This window comes from Ovis aries, chromosome 11 (assembly GCF_016772045.2).
Source record: "Ovis aries strain OAR_USU_Benz2616 breed Rambouillet chromosome 11, ARS-UI_Ramb_v3.0, whole genome shotgun sequence".
NCBI lineage: Eukaryota > Metazoa > Chordata > Mammalia > Artiodactyla > Bovidae > Ovis > Ovis aries.
In genome coordinates, this window is record NC_056064.1 from 30294248 (window position 1) to 30311390 (window position 17143).

A 17143-nucleotide genomic window follows, 5' to 3' on the forward strand; every position below is an offset into this window, starting at 1 on the left:
AGCTCAGTAATGGGCTTAACTCAGACTGCCTTGGTTTTCTAGCCCAGGCACCCTTTAGAATATTGATCTTCCTTTTAGATTTTCTGATTTAAATGCAGAGTCCTTTGCCCTCATCAGAGGTTGTTAATGAATCCCCCAGCTGGTGTCCGATGCTGACAGTTGCAGACTTCACCATTCTTCTTTGAAAGCTTTAGCTCTAATGATGCATTTCCATTTAGCTATAGAATAGCATGGAGCACGCTGAGCTGACTTCAGGCCTTCCGGAACAGAGATGGGTGTTGGGCGGCCCGCAGAACCTGCTTGAGTTTCTCCTTCCCCTTGCCTGCCTCTCTCCACGTCAGTTCATCCCTTGCTGCTGCTCAGTTGGTCAGTCGTGTCCGACTCTTTGCGACCCCATGGACTGCAGCACGCCAGGCCTCCCTGTCCGTCACTGTCGCCCTGAGTGTGTTCAAATTCATGTCCATAGAGTCAGTGATGCCACCCAACCATGTCATCGTCCATGGCTGTCGTCCCCTTCTCCTCCTGCCCTCAGTCTTTCCCAGCATCAAGGTCTTTTCCAGTGAGCTGGTCTTTGCATCAGGTGGACAAAGAATTGGAGCTTCAGCATCAGTCCTTCCAATGGATATTCAGCATAGATTTCCTTTAAGATTGACTGGTTTAATCTCCTTGCTGTTCAAGAGTCTCTCAAGAGTCTTCTCCAGCATCACAGTTTGAAAGCATCAATTCTTTGAAGCTCAGTCTTCTTTTAAGGTCCAACTCTCACATCCATACATAACTTCTGGAAAAACCACAGCTTTGACTATGCAGACCTTCATTGGCAAAGTGATGTCTCTGCTTTCGAATATGCTGTCTAGGTTTGTCATATCTTTTCTTCCAAGGAGCAAGCGTCTTTTAATTTCATGGCTGCAGTCACCATCTGCAGTGATTTTGGAGCCCAAGAAAATCAAGTCTGTCATTGTTTCCATTTTTCACCAACTATTTCCCATGAAGTGATGGGATCAGATGCCATGATCTTTGTTTTTTGAATGTTGAGTTTTAAGCCAACTTTTCACTCTCCTGTTTCACCTTCATCAGTTCATCCCTGCACCGCCCCACCCCCAACCCCGCCTCTTTTTTTGAATCTGAAGAGAGGGCCTGGACATTTTAGCACCGTCATTTCTCCTTTTGTCACCATAGGCAGCCATTTCTCATGTAGACACAAAGCAGATGATTCCTTGCAACTTCTTCACCCCCAAATTTGATGCTTAGTATAAGGTCTTGGGTGTTCTGCTTCGATTTAACAAAAATTTCTTGAATCCCTTCAATGTGCTAGCACTATAGAGAAAGCAAGCTGGGTATGCACACTTCGGATGTCTAGAAACTCTGGTTTAATAATGGATCAGGAGAAGTATACATCTGTCTGATATAAGACAGAGTATCAAAACTGAGTAACTATAAATAAAAAAGTGAAATCATAAAATGAGCTGAAGTAGGTCAGTGAAAATCTCCTGAGTATTTGTTGTGTTCTGTGCTCAGTCATGCCCAGCTCTTTGCAACCCCATGGACTGTAGCATGCGAGGCTCTTCTGTGTGTGTGTGTGTGTGTGTGTGTGTGTGTGTGTCCAGTCTTCAGTAAGCCAGATTCCTCCGGCTGTGCTGTGGTACATCTTCAGCTTTCGTTTTCTTGCCTGCAATTTTCCAGGCAAGAATAGTGGAATGGAGTGCCATTTCCTTCTCTAGGGGATCTTCCTCATCCAGGGATTGAACTCCAGTCTCTTTCCTCTTCTGCACTGGCGCACAGATTCTTTACCACTGGGGCACCTGGAAAGAATATTTAGGGGAATAAATGTCACTAGATAAATTTAGTGATATATGACCCCTTCACAGTGGCTGCATCACTGTGCTATCCATACCCAAATATATAGGCTTAACTTTCAAATTCAACTAACACAATCTGACATATTCTTATGCTCCAATATAGTAGACTCAACTTTTGACTGCTTCCACCTAAGAAGAAATTAGTGCCACCATAATGGGGTGGGGGAGTGCAGTTTTTCAACATTTATCAAAAGCCATGAAAACTGTCTCACTAGGAATTCATCCTGTGGACATAATTAGAGATATAACTCCAGGCCCTTCCTGTTCCCATCACAAACCCCTCCTGGCTGCCTTGGGCTCTTCCTCCACCATCTCTGCTTCACCAGAGGCTTTGGCTTAAAGCAGAGTAGGGAGACACTTGGGCCAGAGGCGAGGCCAAGCTTGGGGACCATCGTCAACTACAAATTGGCGCTTGCCAAGGGCATTTGCTCTCTGCCTCTGCAGAGATTGAACCCTGTTCTGCTACAGCTGTGGACCTTCCACACCCGCTGAGGAGAGTCCAGGTTGGAGAGTGAGGCACTCTGTGCTCCAGCAAACTGGTGGAACAGGTCTTTAGATAAATATTTTCAGAAACTGATTTCATGATCCCAATCCTTGCATCACCTCATATCTAGAAAAGCACTAAATCCCTTCACAGTGACATCAGCTCCTCAAGACTAGCAGAAAACCTTTGATTGCTCTGAATTCCCTCTTTACCGAAATATTACCTGTCGATCTTTCCCCACGACCTCTTTGGAGCAGCCTCTCAGAGGTCTCTGAGCTGCTGTCCCCCAAGCTGCAGTCCTCATTTTGCCCCAAATAAAACAACTCGCAGCTCTCACCTTGTGCATCTTCTCTTAGTCGACACCTCTTAACTGAGTCTTCCCAAGCGCAGCCCAGGATGTGCCTGCAAGGGTTCCAGGTCCCCTCAGACCATTCCACCTGCTTCTGACGGAGGGGAATCTGACCAAAGCCCCGTGTCTCTGCTTTGCTCTCAGCTGCCACATTAATCGCATCCTGGAGTCTCCTCGGGGAAACGCTCTGCTGGTCGGCGTGGGGGGGAGTGGCAAGCAGAGCCTGACCCGGCTGGCGGCTTTCGTCAGCTCCATGGACGTATTCCAGATCACGTTGCGGAAAGGCTACCAGATCCCAGACTTCAAGGTAGGAGGGTCGGCGGCTACAGGAGGAGACCCAGCCTTTCCCGAGCTGCCCAGCTCCCTGTCACCCTGCGTTAGCTCTTCGGCTCCCTCGCCCAGAACCTCTCCTTCACAGTCTGTCCACCTTCTTCTTAGACTCTGGGCTGGTGCCTGGAGGGGCTCATTAGACCCTGCCTGAGAACCTGGCCTTCCGAAGCTCTGTATCTGGGAGACCTCAGCTGCTTTAGTGACATCTGTAGAGCCTCAGCTCTCACCCTAATAGGAAGCACATCTATTAATACATCAGAAAATTTCCTACCAAATGATTGTGTGTGCATATGTGTGAGTGTGTTTGTGTGTTCCCCTATATACATATATTTTTTGCAATACAAGTCTTTTCCTGGAGCTAGTCATAAAAGCACAAAACTCTGCTATCATAAGATATAGTCATCTACCCAGGCCTGGAGGCCCAAGTACGTGGTGACTCTTCCGTCAGGACTAAGAGCTTTTGCTTTCCTCCTGGGGCAAGTCATTCACTCGTATGATGATTTAAGTTAACACAGGTGAACAGGGGACCATCTTTGTCTTTGGAAAGCTGTTGTCTCTTTGCACAAGGCATGAGTCCTAGAAACTCATTCAGGAGCCACAGTGGTTGTGTGAATTAAAGGTCATCACTGTTTATTCTACTTTTCCACCTGTGGGCTCAAGGCCTGGGAATGAGGCATATTTTTCTGCCTGTGAGTTCAAAGTCACACTCCTCCTTCCCTCCCGTTGCCATCTTTCCTTATTTCCTGTGGGAGCAGACAAGAAAACAGTCCCGTTCCTAAAAAGTGGGTGGGGGTCCTTTTCAAGGAGGCCCTCTTCTCAGAGGGCTCTGACGTGGCTTCTGCAGGCGGACCTGGCCAGCTTGTGCCTGAAAGCCGGGGTCAAGAGCCTCAGCACCGTGTTTCTCATGACTGACGCCCAAGTGGCTGACGAGAAGTTCCTCGTGTTCATCAACGACCTCTTGGCATCTGGTAAGAGACGCTTTGCACTTGAATATCTCTAATGAGTTCCTACTGGAGTCAGAGTCATTCCCAGGTGGAGGCTTGGTTCAAGGTCAGAAGAGCAGGGCTGCAGAAATGAGGGAGAAAACCGATGCAGGGGAGACTCGGTTCATGAAGGTCCTTCGAGGACTGGTGCTGCGCCTGCTGTCTTTCATTGTCCTTCCACTGCAAACAGCGGTGGTCTTGGGGCTTCCTTAGGTGGGACCGGATATGACGATAGGAAGAAGAGCAGCTTAAGGGCCGACTGACCTGCCGAGTCCAGAGAGAAGGTGCTGTTCCCTCCTACGCCCAAGACAGAGTAACTGGAACGTGTGCAGTATTTCAGGGAGGTTAGGCGTTAGCTGCAAGATACACAGAAAACATGCACCCACAAAACTTAGACAATAGGGCAAGGCTAGGTGGCCAGTTTAATTAATCAAGGACTCAGAACTTTATGCACACAACATAGAAGCAGGAATGGGCAGAGGATGGTTTTCTTAGATGACAAAGAACTTGACAAAGGCCGTCTCAATGTCCCTGTGACAACGTGACTGCAAAATAGGACTTCACTGGGAAGTTCAATTCTTGATACTTTGCTGTCCTTATTTCTTCAGGGCTTAGGTCAGCCATTCAAGAAAAAGAAAAGTTTATATGTACATATATATGTATCTATAAACATATACTAATATATAAAAACATGTATATATGCATACACAAGATATATATATGTGTGTATGTGTGTGTGTCTATATATATTTAAGGACTTCTGTGGTAGTCTAGTAAGAATCTGCCTTACAAAGCAAGGGATATGGGTTCATTCCCTGGTCGGGGAGCTAAGATCGCACATGCCTTGCAGCAATTGATGGCAACTAAGTCCAAATGCAGCCAAATAAACAAATATTAAATTTTAGGGAAAAAAATTTAAGGTATATGTATTTATATATGCATACCCAAGAAGATAAGACAATATAGTACAAAAATTATGCATTTTCAGAAATTTGGGGGGAGATGTATATATTTATATTAATTAAAAAGAGAATATTATTTCTTGACTCGGTCCAAATTTCACATCTACAAAGCCACCTCTTCATCTGGACTGATAAAATAATCTGTGCACAGGTGTTCTGAACACAATTTCTGCCTCCAGATTTCCAGCGCTTCAGAAAGCCTGTTTCTCCCCAACTCCAGGCTCTCTGACTAAATCTTCTGTAGTTTATAAAGTCCAAGGACCAAGATCACAGTGTGATTCTCCAAAGTCTGTTCCATGTCATATAAAATATCTGTCAGGATGGCTCCTCCCCTGCGGTCTCTAGAAACTTCACAGCTTCGCAGTCGTTGACTGCTTCCAGTTTTGTTCTCTTGTACCCAGGGCCATTTTGCTATCGCTTCCACGATGAGCCACTGTCCCTGGCTTGGACCATGCACTAGCAGGCTCTGTGAGAAGACTCTGGCTTTTCTCTGATGAGGACCAGAGTCCCAGGTTCCTTACTGTGCTGGTTCCAACCATTACACCGACTCCACATTCTCATTTCTTTCCCAACCTGCCCGATTTAAGTTACCTTTCAGTCCAGGAATTTGCCTATTAACTCTTACACCTTTCCTCCTCCAATCCAATAAGTGGTTCTTTTCTCTTTTTCATAATTTGTTTCAGCTGTGCGGGGTCTTTGTTGCTGCTCGGGTTTTTCTCTAGTTGCAGTGCACGGGCTTCTCATTGCGATGCTTCTCCTGCTGTGAAGCACGGGCTCTAGGGCTCGTGGGTTTCAGTAGTTGCAGCATGTGGGCTCAGTAGCTGTGGCTCCCAGGCTCTAGAGCATAGGTTAGTTTCAATAGGTATGGTGCATGAGCTTAGCTGCTCCCAGGCATGTGGGATCTTCCCAGACCAGGGATCGAATCTGTGTCTCCTGCATGGGCAGGCAGATTCTTTACCACTGAACTACCAGAGAAAGTGAAAGGGAGAGTCACTCAGCCATGTCTGACTCTGCAACTCCACGGACTGTATCAGTTCAGTTCAGTTGCTCAGTCATGTCTGACTGCAACCCCATGAACTGCATTCCGCCAGGCTGTCTTTCCATCACCAACTACCAGAGTTTAGCCAAACTCATGTTCATTGAGTTGGTAATGCCATCCAACCATCTCATCCTCTGTCATCCCCTTCTCCTCCTGCCCTCAATCTTCCCCAGCATCAGGGTCTTTTCAAATGAGTCAGCTCTTTGCATCAGGTGGCCAAAGTACTGGAGTTTCAACTTCAGCATCAGTCTTTGCAATGAACACCCAGGATTGATCTCCTTTAGGATGGACTGGTTGGATCTCCTTGCAGTCCAAGGGATTCTCAAGAGTCTCCTCCAACACCACATTTGAAAAGCATCAATTCTTCGGTACTCGGCTGTCTTTATAGTCCAACTCTCACATCCATATATGACCACTGGAAAACCATAGCCTTGACTAGATGGACCTTTGTTGACAAAGTGATGTCTCTGCTCTTTAACATGCTGTCTAGGTTGGTCATAACTTTTCTTCCAAGGAGTAAGCATCTTTTAATTTCATGGCTGCAGTCACCATCTGCAGTGATTTTGGAGCCCCCCAAAATAAAGTCAGCCACTCTTGCCACTGTTTCCCCATCTATTTCCCATGAAGTGATGGGACCGGATGCCATGATCTTCGTTTTCTGAATGTTGAGCTTTAAGCCAACTTTTTCACTCTCCTCTTTCACTTTCATCAAGAGGCTCTTTAGTTCTTCTTCACTTTCTGCTATAAGGATTATGTCATCTGCATATCTGAGGTTACTAATGTTTCTCCCGGAAATCTTAATTCCAGCTTGTGCTTCCTCCAGTCCGGTGTTTCTCATGATGTACTCTGCATAGAAGTTAAATAAGCAGGGTGACAATATACAGCATTGACATACTCCTTTTCCTATTTGGAACCAGTCTGTTGTTCCATATCCAGTTCTAACTATTGCTTCCTGACCTGCATACAGGTTTCTCAAGAGGTAGGTCAGGTGGTCTGGTATTCCCATCTCTTTCAGAATTTTCCACAGTTTATTGTGATCCACACAGTCAAAGGCTTTGGCATAGTCAATAAAGCAGAAATAGATGTTTTTCTGGAACTCTCTTGCTTTTTTGATGATTCAGCAGGTGTTGGCAATTTGATCTCTGATTCCTCTGCCTTTTCTAAAACCAGCTTGAACATCTGGAAGTTCACAGTTCATGTATTGCTGAAGCCTGGCTTGGAGAATTTTGGGCATTACATTACCAGTGTGTGAGATGAGTGCAATTGTGTGGTAGTTTGAACATTCTTTGGCATTGCCTTTCCTTGGGATTGGAGTGAAAACTGACCTTTTCTAGTCCTGTGGCCACTGCTGAGTTTTCCAAATTTGCTGGCATATTGAGTACAGCACTTTGACAGCATCATCTTTCAGGATTTGGAATAGCTCAACTGGAATTCCATCACCTTCACTAGCTTTGTTAGTCCATGGAATTCTGCAAGCCAGAATACTGGAGTGGGTAGCCTTTCCCTTCTCCAGGGGATCTTCCTAACCAGGTCTCCCACATTGCAGGCAGATTCTTTACCAGCTAAGTCACAAGGGAAGCCCAAGAATACTGGAGTCGGTAGCCTATCCCTTCTCCAGTGGATCTTCCTGGCCCAGGAATCAAACCGGGGTCTCCTGCATTGCAGGCGCATTCTTTACCAACTGAACTATGAGGGAGGCCCTTGAAGCCCTGTCCTTTTCTTAAATACTGTCTTCTTAACATCCCACCACCTTCTACAACAGTACTTCAGCTCCAATACTGCCTCACCTTTTATTATTTTACCAAATAATGAGATACGGGCCTAACTGCCCTTCCGCCCTGAAGCTGTGTCCTCAAGTCTAATTTCTAAAACAATCAAAAAGGTTGAATTGTGCTTCCTAAGACTTGCAGCTTTGGAGATGCCAGGCAAGTCGCAGACTCACTCTGTATCTCATTTGGCTCCCGTCCAGCCGGGTCACCTTCTCCCACAATAACGTCTGAGACAGGAGACGCTACACTTTTACTAATTGAAGTTTTATTCCTCAATGAAATATTTTTAATTTTGCATTTGGAAGACAACTTGTTTCAAGTTCAAATGAATTTCTGAAACCCTGCCCAGGGAAAACTTACTGCAGTCAATCTGCTCCAAAGTCATGGAATTTCAAGCTCATATTTCTTTTGTATGGCTTTTAGACAAAAACAGGATTTGCATTAAAGATGTCTATATGGAGACACAGTGAAAAGTCATACTTTTCTAATCTTCCTCCCTTTTTTCTTACTGTTTTGACAGGGAGAATTGAGCATATCTGAGTTACAGTTTTCCCTGTAAGACAGTTTCTGACTAGAAATTAACTTACTGCCAATCCAGGCAGCGTTACAGAGGTTCCTCAGGGCCTTGTCATCCCCTTTAGTTTTTTAATTCCGTGGGATTGTGCAATCACTCCATTCTTGGGTAACACAGTGCATGTGTGTGCATGCTCAGTCATTAAGTCGTGTCTGACTCTTTGTGACCCTATGGACTGTAGCGCACAGGGCTCCTCTGTCCATGGGATTTTTCCAGTGAGGATACTGAAGTGGGTTGCCATTTCCTAAGCCAGGGTATCTTTCCGACCCAGGGATCAAACCTAAGTCTTCTGCGTCTCTGCATTGGCAGGTGGGTTCTTTATCACTGAGCCACCTGGGAGCCCAGATAACATAGTGTTGCTTCTCAGTTGCTCAGTCGTGTCCGACTGTTTGCAACCCCGTGGACTGCAGCACGCCAAGCTTCCCTGTCCTTCACCATCTCCTGGAGCTTGCTCATACTCATGTCCATTGAATCATGATGCCATCCAACCATCTCATCCTCTGCCGTCCCCCTTCTCCTCCTGCCCTCTTCCCAGCATCAGTGTCTTTTCTAATGAGTCAGCTCTTCACATCAGGTGGCCAACGTATTGGCGCTTCAGCTTCAACATCAGTCCTTCAAATGAATACCCAGGATTGATTTCCTATAGGATTGACTGGTTTGATCTCCTTGCTGTATCTCAAGCAAGGGACTCTCAAGGGACTTGATACTCTAAAGAGGGGAGTCTTCTCCAACACCACAGTTCAAAAGCATCAGTTCTTCAGCACTCAACCTTCGTTATGGTCTAACTCTCACATCCATACATGACTACTGGAAAAGCCATAGCTTTGACAATACCGACCTTCGTGGGCAAAATAATACCTCTGCTTTTTAATATGCTGTCTAGGTTTGTCATAGCTTTTCTTCCAAAAGATAACAAGTAGAGACAAGGAGACTACTAGAAAACTATGCACTGGGCTATCTTGTCATCAGCTCATCTCTCTCTAGTTATCTACAAATCCTGTTAGATTGAGGATAAGGTACAGTGAGTGAATTCCTCTGATTTAACACTCCAGTGATTCATCTTCCTCAGTGACTTAAAGGGGGCTCAGTGGGCTATCTGCTTTCCTCCCACACTTCTTTGGCTCACTCTTTCATCCCTTGGATTCCTGACACCATTTCTAAGATCAAGCTGTATTTTTAATTCAGCACTTGATTGGTAAAACCCACTTCTGACACTAGCCAAACATTTCAGAACCCATCATTATGCCACTTGCATCTCAGATTGGTTGCAGACTGACAGTAAGAAATCCTATGCTCAAAGTTAAAATTTAAATCAAATTTCTGATTCAATTAGCAAAAGCCATATAATTGTATAAGAAGCAGGATGGCTACGCAAATCAGAGTGAATGAAGCCTTTCAGTCTCTTTCTTTGGCTGCCAGAGTCCTTAACGGGACTCTTGAAGCTGCTGGTGAAACGATGCATGAAATATTGGCCCTTGCTGAATCTGAAAAGTTCAATTCCTACTATGTCCTTGTTGTCCTATGTAATAATTCCCGAATAATGTACATTGACCATCAAATCCAGATATTTTAAAAGTCTACAAAATTTGTTCTTTCTTGGTCCTTGAACCAAACTCAGCATCAGCAAGGCCCCATCTTAATCTAAATGGAGAAAATAGAATCTTTTCCTGGCTTTTTGGGAGTGTACACCTGCTTCCAGGTTTCCTGCAGTCCAGAAAGCCCATTATACTGCAGTCCCAGTTAAGAGACCTGGTCTGCACCAGGTGTGGTGTCTTTTCTGCTCCTTACTTTCCCAGATTTCGTACTTTATTTTGCTTCAGTATCTTATTTTGGAATTTCCCTTTTGCTTTTCAAAAGGTTTAATTGTTCACTCAAAAATGGCTCAAATTAAATCACTTTGCATCTACTCACATATTCAAAAATCATTTTTTAAGCATCCGTGTTCCAGTCAGTAGCCCCTATATGGTCTATTAAAATAGTTTATGAACAATTGAATCCCCTGTCTTGTAAAGCCATGTGCCTCTTCATCCCTGTCTTTTGTACATGTAAAATTACATGTACAAAAGGACCAAATCTCCTCTTGGAATATATTGAGTTGGCCAAAAAGTTTGTTTGGGTATTTCTGTAATATCATATGCAAAACCCAAATGAACTTTTTGGCCAACCTGTTAAAACATGAAGAGATTCCCCTGGTCTTCTGGGTGGTCTAGGATTAGATGCATCTAGGTTGATGCATCAGTGATCTGCACACATCCCATGAGAATGTGGAGTCTGGAGGTTTTTGTAACGATATTGGCATTGAGTTCTTCTTCTCCCATGAGCAGTTGGAACTGGATTTCCTGATGGACCATCTGTGTTTTACACAAATTGTATTCTGATCCAATTTCCCTGGAAGGAACAAAGACAAAGTGTAGGGCAAAAGAGAAGCTATCAAACATGCAGCAGATCTTCTAAACATCCTTTCTGGTCTCAGTGGATCTATTTATAAGATGCATCCACCCCATAAGCCATGGAAATCTAAACCAGCACCTGGTTGGCTCCAGCTGCCAAACAAAAATGTCCAAAGGATAATGCAAAAAGATGCTTGAGTAACCAACCTGTCTTTGATTCATGTGGTACTAAATCCTCATACACATTGAGACCAGGTCTCTGTGCATTCTCCTACATTACTAACCTCTCCCTCACCACCTGTACCCAACAGGTAAGCAGTTGCCACCAATTCCAACCCCTGTTTCTGAATCCATCCTTCTCTGCCATGGCTACCACTGGTTTTTTTCATCTCTTCCTTCAACAAATGCAGGCACGTCTTTTTCTTTTTGATTTATCTTATTGAAGTATAGTTGGGCTTCCCTGGTGGCTCTGTAGTAAAGAATCTGCCTGCCAATGCAGGGGATCCTTCCTGGGTTGGGAAGATGCCCTGGAGGGAGAAAAGGCTACCCACTCCAGTATTCTTGCCTGGGAAACCGCATGGACAGAGGAGCCTGGCGGGCTACAGTCCACGGGGTCTCAAAAAAGTCAGACATGAGTTAGTGACTAAACAACAACAGAATAGTTGATTTACAATGTTGTGTTAATTACCACTGTACAGTGGTAATTAGTGATCTAGATATATATACATTTACTTCCCTGGTGGCTCAGATGGTAAAGCGTCTGTCTACAATGCGGGATACCCGGGTTCAATCCCTGGGTTGGGAAGATCCCCTGGAGAAGGAAATGGTAATCCACTCCAGTACTCTTGCCTGGAAAATCCCATGGACAGAGGAGCCTGGTAGGCTACAGTCCATGGATTCGCAAAGAGTCGGACACAACTGAGCGACTTCACTTCACTTTCATATACATATACATATATATATTATATTCTTTCCATTATCATTAATCACAGGATACTGACTACAGTTCCCTGTGCTACACAATGAGTGTGTGTGCGTGCTCCATCATGTCTGACTCTTTGCAACCCCACGAACTGTAGCCCACTAGGCTCCTCTATCCCTGGGTTTTCCCTGCTAGAATACTGAAGTGGGTTGCCATTTTCTCTTCCTGACCCAGGGATTGAACCACTGTCTCCTGCACCTCCTGCAGTGGCAGGCAGTTTCATTACCACTGAGCCACCTGGGAATCAGCTGTGCTATACTGTAGGACCTTATTTATCCATCCTATATATAAAAGCTTACATTGAAGACACTTCTTAACTCACCTCCCTACATCCCAGGGAGCTCCACTACAATCCATTCTCCTCGCTGCTTCCAAAAGGGTCTGTTTAACCCATAATTCCTTCATTAATTCCTAAGTGAATGCAGAATAAGCTGTTTTGTACAGAAAGGCAAAACAAAACAAATCCGCCTTTGACCTGCTTCCTTCCTTCCTTGCTGGCTTACCTGCCCATTATAATCTAGCAATTCCTACCTCCTTGAGGTAACATACTCTACTGTACCCTGACATCCTTACTGACTCACACTGTTCCTTTTGAACCTCATGCCCTTCTCCTTCTTTGTCTAGATTAACTTCTACCCATAGTTCAAGGCTTCTCTTGGGTGTTCTAATATCTCTCTGGGAAATCTTCACTAATCCACTGTCACCTCGAGATCGAGAAACATCCTTGTGTGTTTCCCTGGCACTCAGTGGTTGCGCACACCACCATTGTATTGCAACAACATTGCAAACTTGTGAAAGGCAGAGACTGTGATGTCTGTTATTGGTGCATTTTTTGTTATGAAATAATCCAGATATACAAAATATAAGGATTAAATACTCACCACTCAATTTAGGAAGTAACGCATGGCTGGTGTAATTATAACCCTCTGTAAAGACTGTCATTGTCATCATTTATATTGTCAGTTCTGAACCGAACTCCTGGCCCATAATTAGCATTCAAGGGGTATTTGTTGAACTAAGGTGTATAATATCAGAAGGATGATGTGCCATGTTACGTATTACTTTTTACTTTTTGGCTCTGCTAAACCTTAGTTGTCCTGTAGCACGTAGGATCTTAGTTCCCCATCCAGCATGTCTTCTGCATTGGAAGCACAGATTCTTAACCACTGGACCACCAGGGAAGTCCCTAGGTATTCTCTTTGGACATGTGCTTTGAGAAAGTTTCCAGCCACGTAGACAGAGGGGCAAGGGTCCTGAGACAGTCACCACACCCCCTGTTTTTTCTCCCTTGAAACCAGGGAAATGTTTTGAAAAATATTATTCCTGGGTGGGGTCAAAAACCTTACGCCAGTGCAAAGCTGACTGGTTCACGGAAAATAACGCTAAGCTTTGCCCTTTTTTATCACCAAACTCCAGACAAGATCCATCTTAAACTATCAGGATCTCCTCCCCCCAGAGCAGTTGTGGGCTCTCCAGACCACACAAAAATGAAAATGAGTCTGACTTGCAAAATATCAGGACGTGTTAATGACCGCATGGAGCCTTTCTGCACTTGGCGGCAGAAACAAGGCTTCCCAACTTTAGGTCTCAGGAGGAAACTTCTCAAATATTTGAATAGCCTCTGCCTTTGCTGACATCACAAAATCCCCTCTGGCAGTTCAGTCGCCTGCTTCCAGCGTGACTACCTGCATCGCACTGTAAGTGACAGGAGTGTTGCCAGGAGAAGTCGGAGGAACAAGCCTGAAAACGCAGACTCCCAATTCAGAGGTGCTCGATTCCATCTGGTGCTCTTAAGGGATTTTGGAAATCATGTAACAATGGCCTGACTGTTTTCAATATTTTGGCACTTAAAGGTATCACAGAATACAAATGAACTTAATCTCCGAAACAAAAACAGACTCACAGACATAGAGAACAGACTGGCTGTCAAGCGGGGAGGCAAGGGGAGGGATGGACTAGGAATTTGGAATTAGCAGATGGAAACTATTATATACAGAATCGATAAACAGCAAGGTCCTACTGTACAGCGCAGAGAACCATATTCAATATCCTGAAATAAGCCATAATTTAAGAGAATATGAAAAAGAAAGCATATATATGTATAACTGAACACTTTGCTATGCAGCAGAAACTAACACAACATTGTGAATCAACTATCCATCAATAAATAAACTTTTTTAAAAAGGTATCACATAAACCTGGGCGAGCCTTAAAGAAACACACTTCCTATGAAGGGTCAGAAAGTTAACATTCTCAGCTTTGCAGACCATATGGCCTCTGTCACAAATCCTCGGCTCCGTCATTGTAGTGGGAAAATAGCCATAGACAATATATAAACGCAGGAGTTTGGCTGTGCCCAATAAACCGTTATTTATGGACAGTAAAATTCGAACATCATGTAATTTTCGTGTCATTAAACATTATTATTTTAATCTTATCAACCATTAAAAATTGTAAAAAACCATGCCCAGCTTGCGGGCAGAGACAGAGGGTCAGATTTAGCCTATAGATCATAGTTTACTGCCTCAATACCCAACGTGAAGGGCTTTCCTAATGGCTCAGTGGCTAAGAATCCACCTTGCAATGCAGGGGACACAGGTTTGCTCCCTGCTCAGGGCTGACCCCGCATGGTGAAGGGTAACTAAGCCCCTGCACCTAGGGCCCGTGCTCCACAGCAGGAGACGCCGCTGCAGTGAGAAGCCTGGGCACTGAAACTGGAGAGGAGCCCCTGCTCCCCGCACCTAGAGAAAGCCCGTGCGCTGCAGCGAAGACCTGGTGTAGCCAAAAGCAAATCCATAACTTTTAAAGATACCCAGCATGCTATCCATGAAACACCAAAGGACGTAAATTCTACCTATGTTAAATAATAGAAAGGTGAAGAATGCACACCAAAGGGAATCCAAGTTCTCACTGGAGGACTGTAACACATTTACAGGTAAGAAAATGCAGCCTCTCAGAGGGACAAAGGGGAAGAAATCCAGACCACTGCAGGCAGTCAGCCCCACAGGGAGGCGTACACTCACATCGATTCCATCGCAGTATTTCTCTTTTTAAACCTTTCCTGGGCTCCTCAGCTCTCATGTGTGTGTGTGTGCTCAGCTGCTTCAGTCGTATCCAATCCTTTGAGACCCCATGGACTGCATCCTGCCAGGCTCCTCTGTTCATGGGATTCTCCAGGCAGGAATAGTGGAATGGGTTGCCATGTCCCCCTCCAGGGGATCTTCCTGACCCAGGGATCGAACCTGAGTCTCTTAATGTCTCCTGTGTTGGCAGGTGGGTTCTTTACTACGAGCACAACTTGGGAAGTCCCCTAACTCCCAACACATGCTAAGTATCATTTCATTTCTCTAGCAGTTTTCGCTCACCCCATATTTTTATCAAATCAGGCTGAAATGGATTATTCCACTGATAAGACCTCGATTTTGACAAGTTATAGCACTGGGTATTTTATATGCATGCTATGAAATATCTTAATGACTGGAAATTAAATCAAATTTGTCCAATTAAGGGAAGAAAGTAAATGATCATTTTCATGATAATTCTTTTTTTTTTTTCATTTTTCCCATTTAGATAATTAAGCTTAATTAGTATAAACTACTACCCAACTCCTGGCTGGATTAGTGTTGTCAGACTCTAAAGACCAGAAATTTGTTAAAAAGTTGGCATGAGTTCCCTCCAGAAACATTAGTTCAAGGAAGTACGGCTGCATTGGTGGTAAATATTCATAATTTCCATCACTTAGGGAGGCTTCCCTGGTGACTCTTCGGTAAAGAATCCCCCTGTCCCCCTGCCAGTTCAGGAGACAGTAAGAGACACGGGTTCGATCCCTGGTCTGGGAAGGTCCCCTGGAGAAGGAAATGGAAATCCCACTCCAGTGTTCTTGCCTGGGAAATCCTATGGGCTGAGGAGCCTGGTGGGCTGCAGTCCATGGGGTTGCAGAGTCTGACAAGACTTAGCAATATAACAACAGCGGAGAACTAGGATCCTACATGCCCTGAGGCGACGCTGAGAAAATCTAAAAAAAATAAAAATAAAAATTGCCAGTTGCCCTCCAGTGTAGTTGTACAAATTTACTTTCCACACAGATACCTGTTTGTTCCCAACCTCACGAAAAGTTGGTTCATCTGACACACCAGTTTTTGCCAGGGAGCATGAAATGGAATCTCAGTCTTGTCCTTTCACTTCCCACTTGTGACACTGGAGCATCTTTTCAAGTGTCTATTGGCCATTCGTCTTGTTCCTTGCCTTTTTATGTAGTGTGCTCTTTGGGTCTTTCTTTTTCTCATGGATTTGTGGGAGGCCTCTGTATTTTCTGGATACCTTTGTTCATTATGTAGTTGGTAAATATCTTTTCCAAGTCTGCTTCTGACTTTTGTCATGCCGATTTAGTTTTAAATGTTGCAAAGCAGTGTTTTTATGTTTCATGCTTTTTATACTGTTTCAGAAACCGCATCCTAGCCAACACCATAAAAATAATCTTTTGTGTTTCATCTTTAAAATACTACTGTTTCATATTCATGTCTTTAATCCACCCAGTGTGTATTTTTACACAGTATTCTAATTTTATTTTTTGTTATTAGTATTGAGTTATCCTAACATGTTTATTGATCTGCTCATCCCTTTTCAGCATACTGATTTTGAATATGAATTTCCTGTTTACATCTGGGTCCATTTCTAAGTGTTTCACTCACAGTTCTATTTATTTACCCAAGAACCAATTTCACATTTTTAACTAACATTACTTTGCTGCTGCTTGAGTCGTGTCTGACTCTGTACGACCCCATGAACTGTAGCCTGCCAGGCTTCTCTGTCCATGGGATTCTCTAGGCAGTAGTGCTAGAGTGGGTTGCCATGCCCTCCTCCAGGGGATCTTCCCAATCCAGGGATCAAACCTGGGTCTCCTGCGTTGCAGGCAGTCTTTACTGCTGAGTCACCAGGGAAGCCTTAACATAGCTTTATAAGGAAACAACTTCTGATAGAACAAATAAATCCCTCCATCCTGTTCTTCACAGTTATCTTTGCCACTCTTTACCCTTTGCTCTTCCGTATAAATTTTAGAATTTGATTGTCAGGATTGTAAAAGAAACCCACTTATTTATTTTGGAATTGCATCTTCAGGATATTGGTAATACAGAGTCATCCACTCATGAACACTACATTTGTTTCAGGTTTTATTTATGCCCTTTAGTAGTATGTTACAGTTTTCACATCAAGATTTTGCATATCTTATTCATTTATTATTGCCTGTCTTATGATTGTTGTTGATATTCTAAAGTAACTTTTAAAGTAACTCTTTTTTATATGCTAAAGCACAGAAGTGCTGTTTTATTTCCAAAGTTGATTTTGTATCCAGCAAGCTTTTGTTTAATTCACTAATGAGTTCTGTTATGTGATTAGTCTCTTCGCTTTTCTATATGGAAACTTA

The 17143-nt window shown here is 44.0% G+C and overlaps 1 protein-coding gene across 4 annotated transcripts in view; it reads left to right on the plus strand.

The window, feature by feature from the left end:
* The window catches only part of DNAH9 (dynein axonemal heavy chain 9), a 285514-nt gene that overhangs the window by 167244 nt on the left and 101127 nt on the right, over nucleotides 1-17143 (plus strand). For all 4 annotated transcript variants that reach the window (XM_027974876.2, XM_060394831.1, XM_042255676.2 and 1 more), the window contains 2 exons: nucleotides 2834-2996; nucleotides 3864-3987. In XM_027974876.2, coding sequence (XP_027830677.2) covers nucleotides 2834-2996; nucleotides 3864-3987 — 287 coding nt within the window. The remainder of the gene's footprint in view (nucleotides 1-2833; nucleotides 2997-3863; nucleotides 3988-17143) is intronic.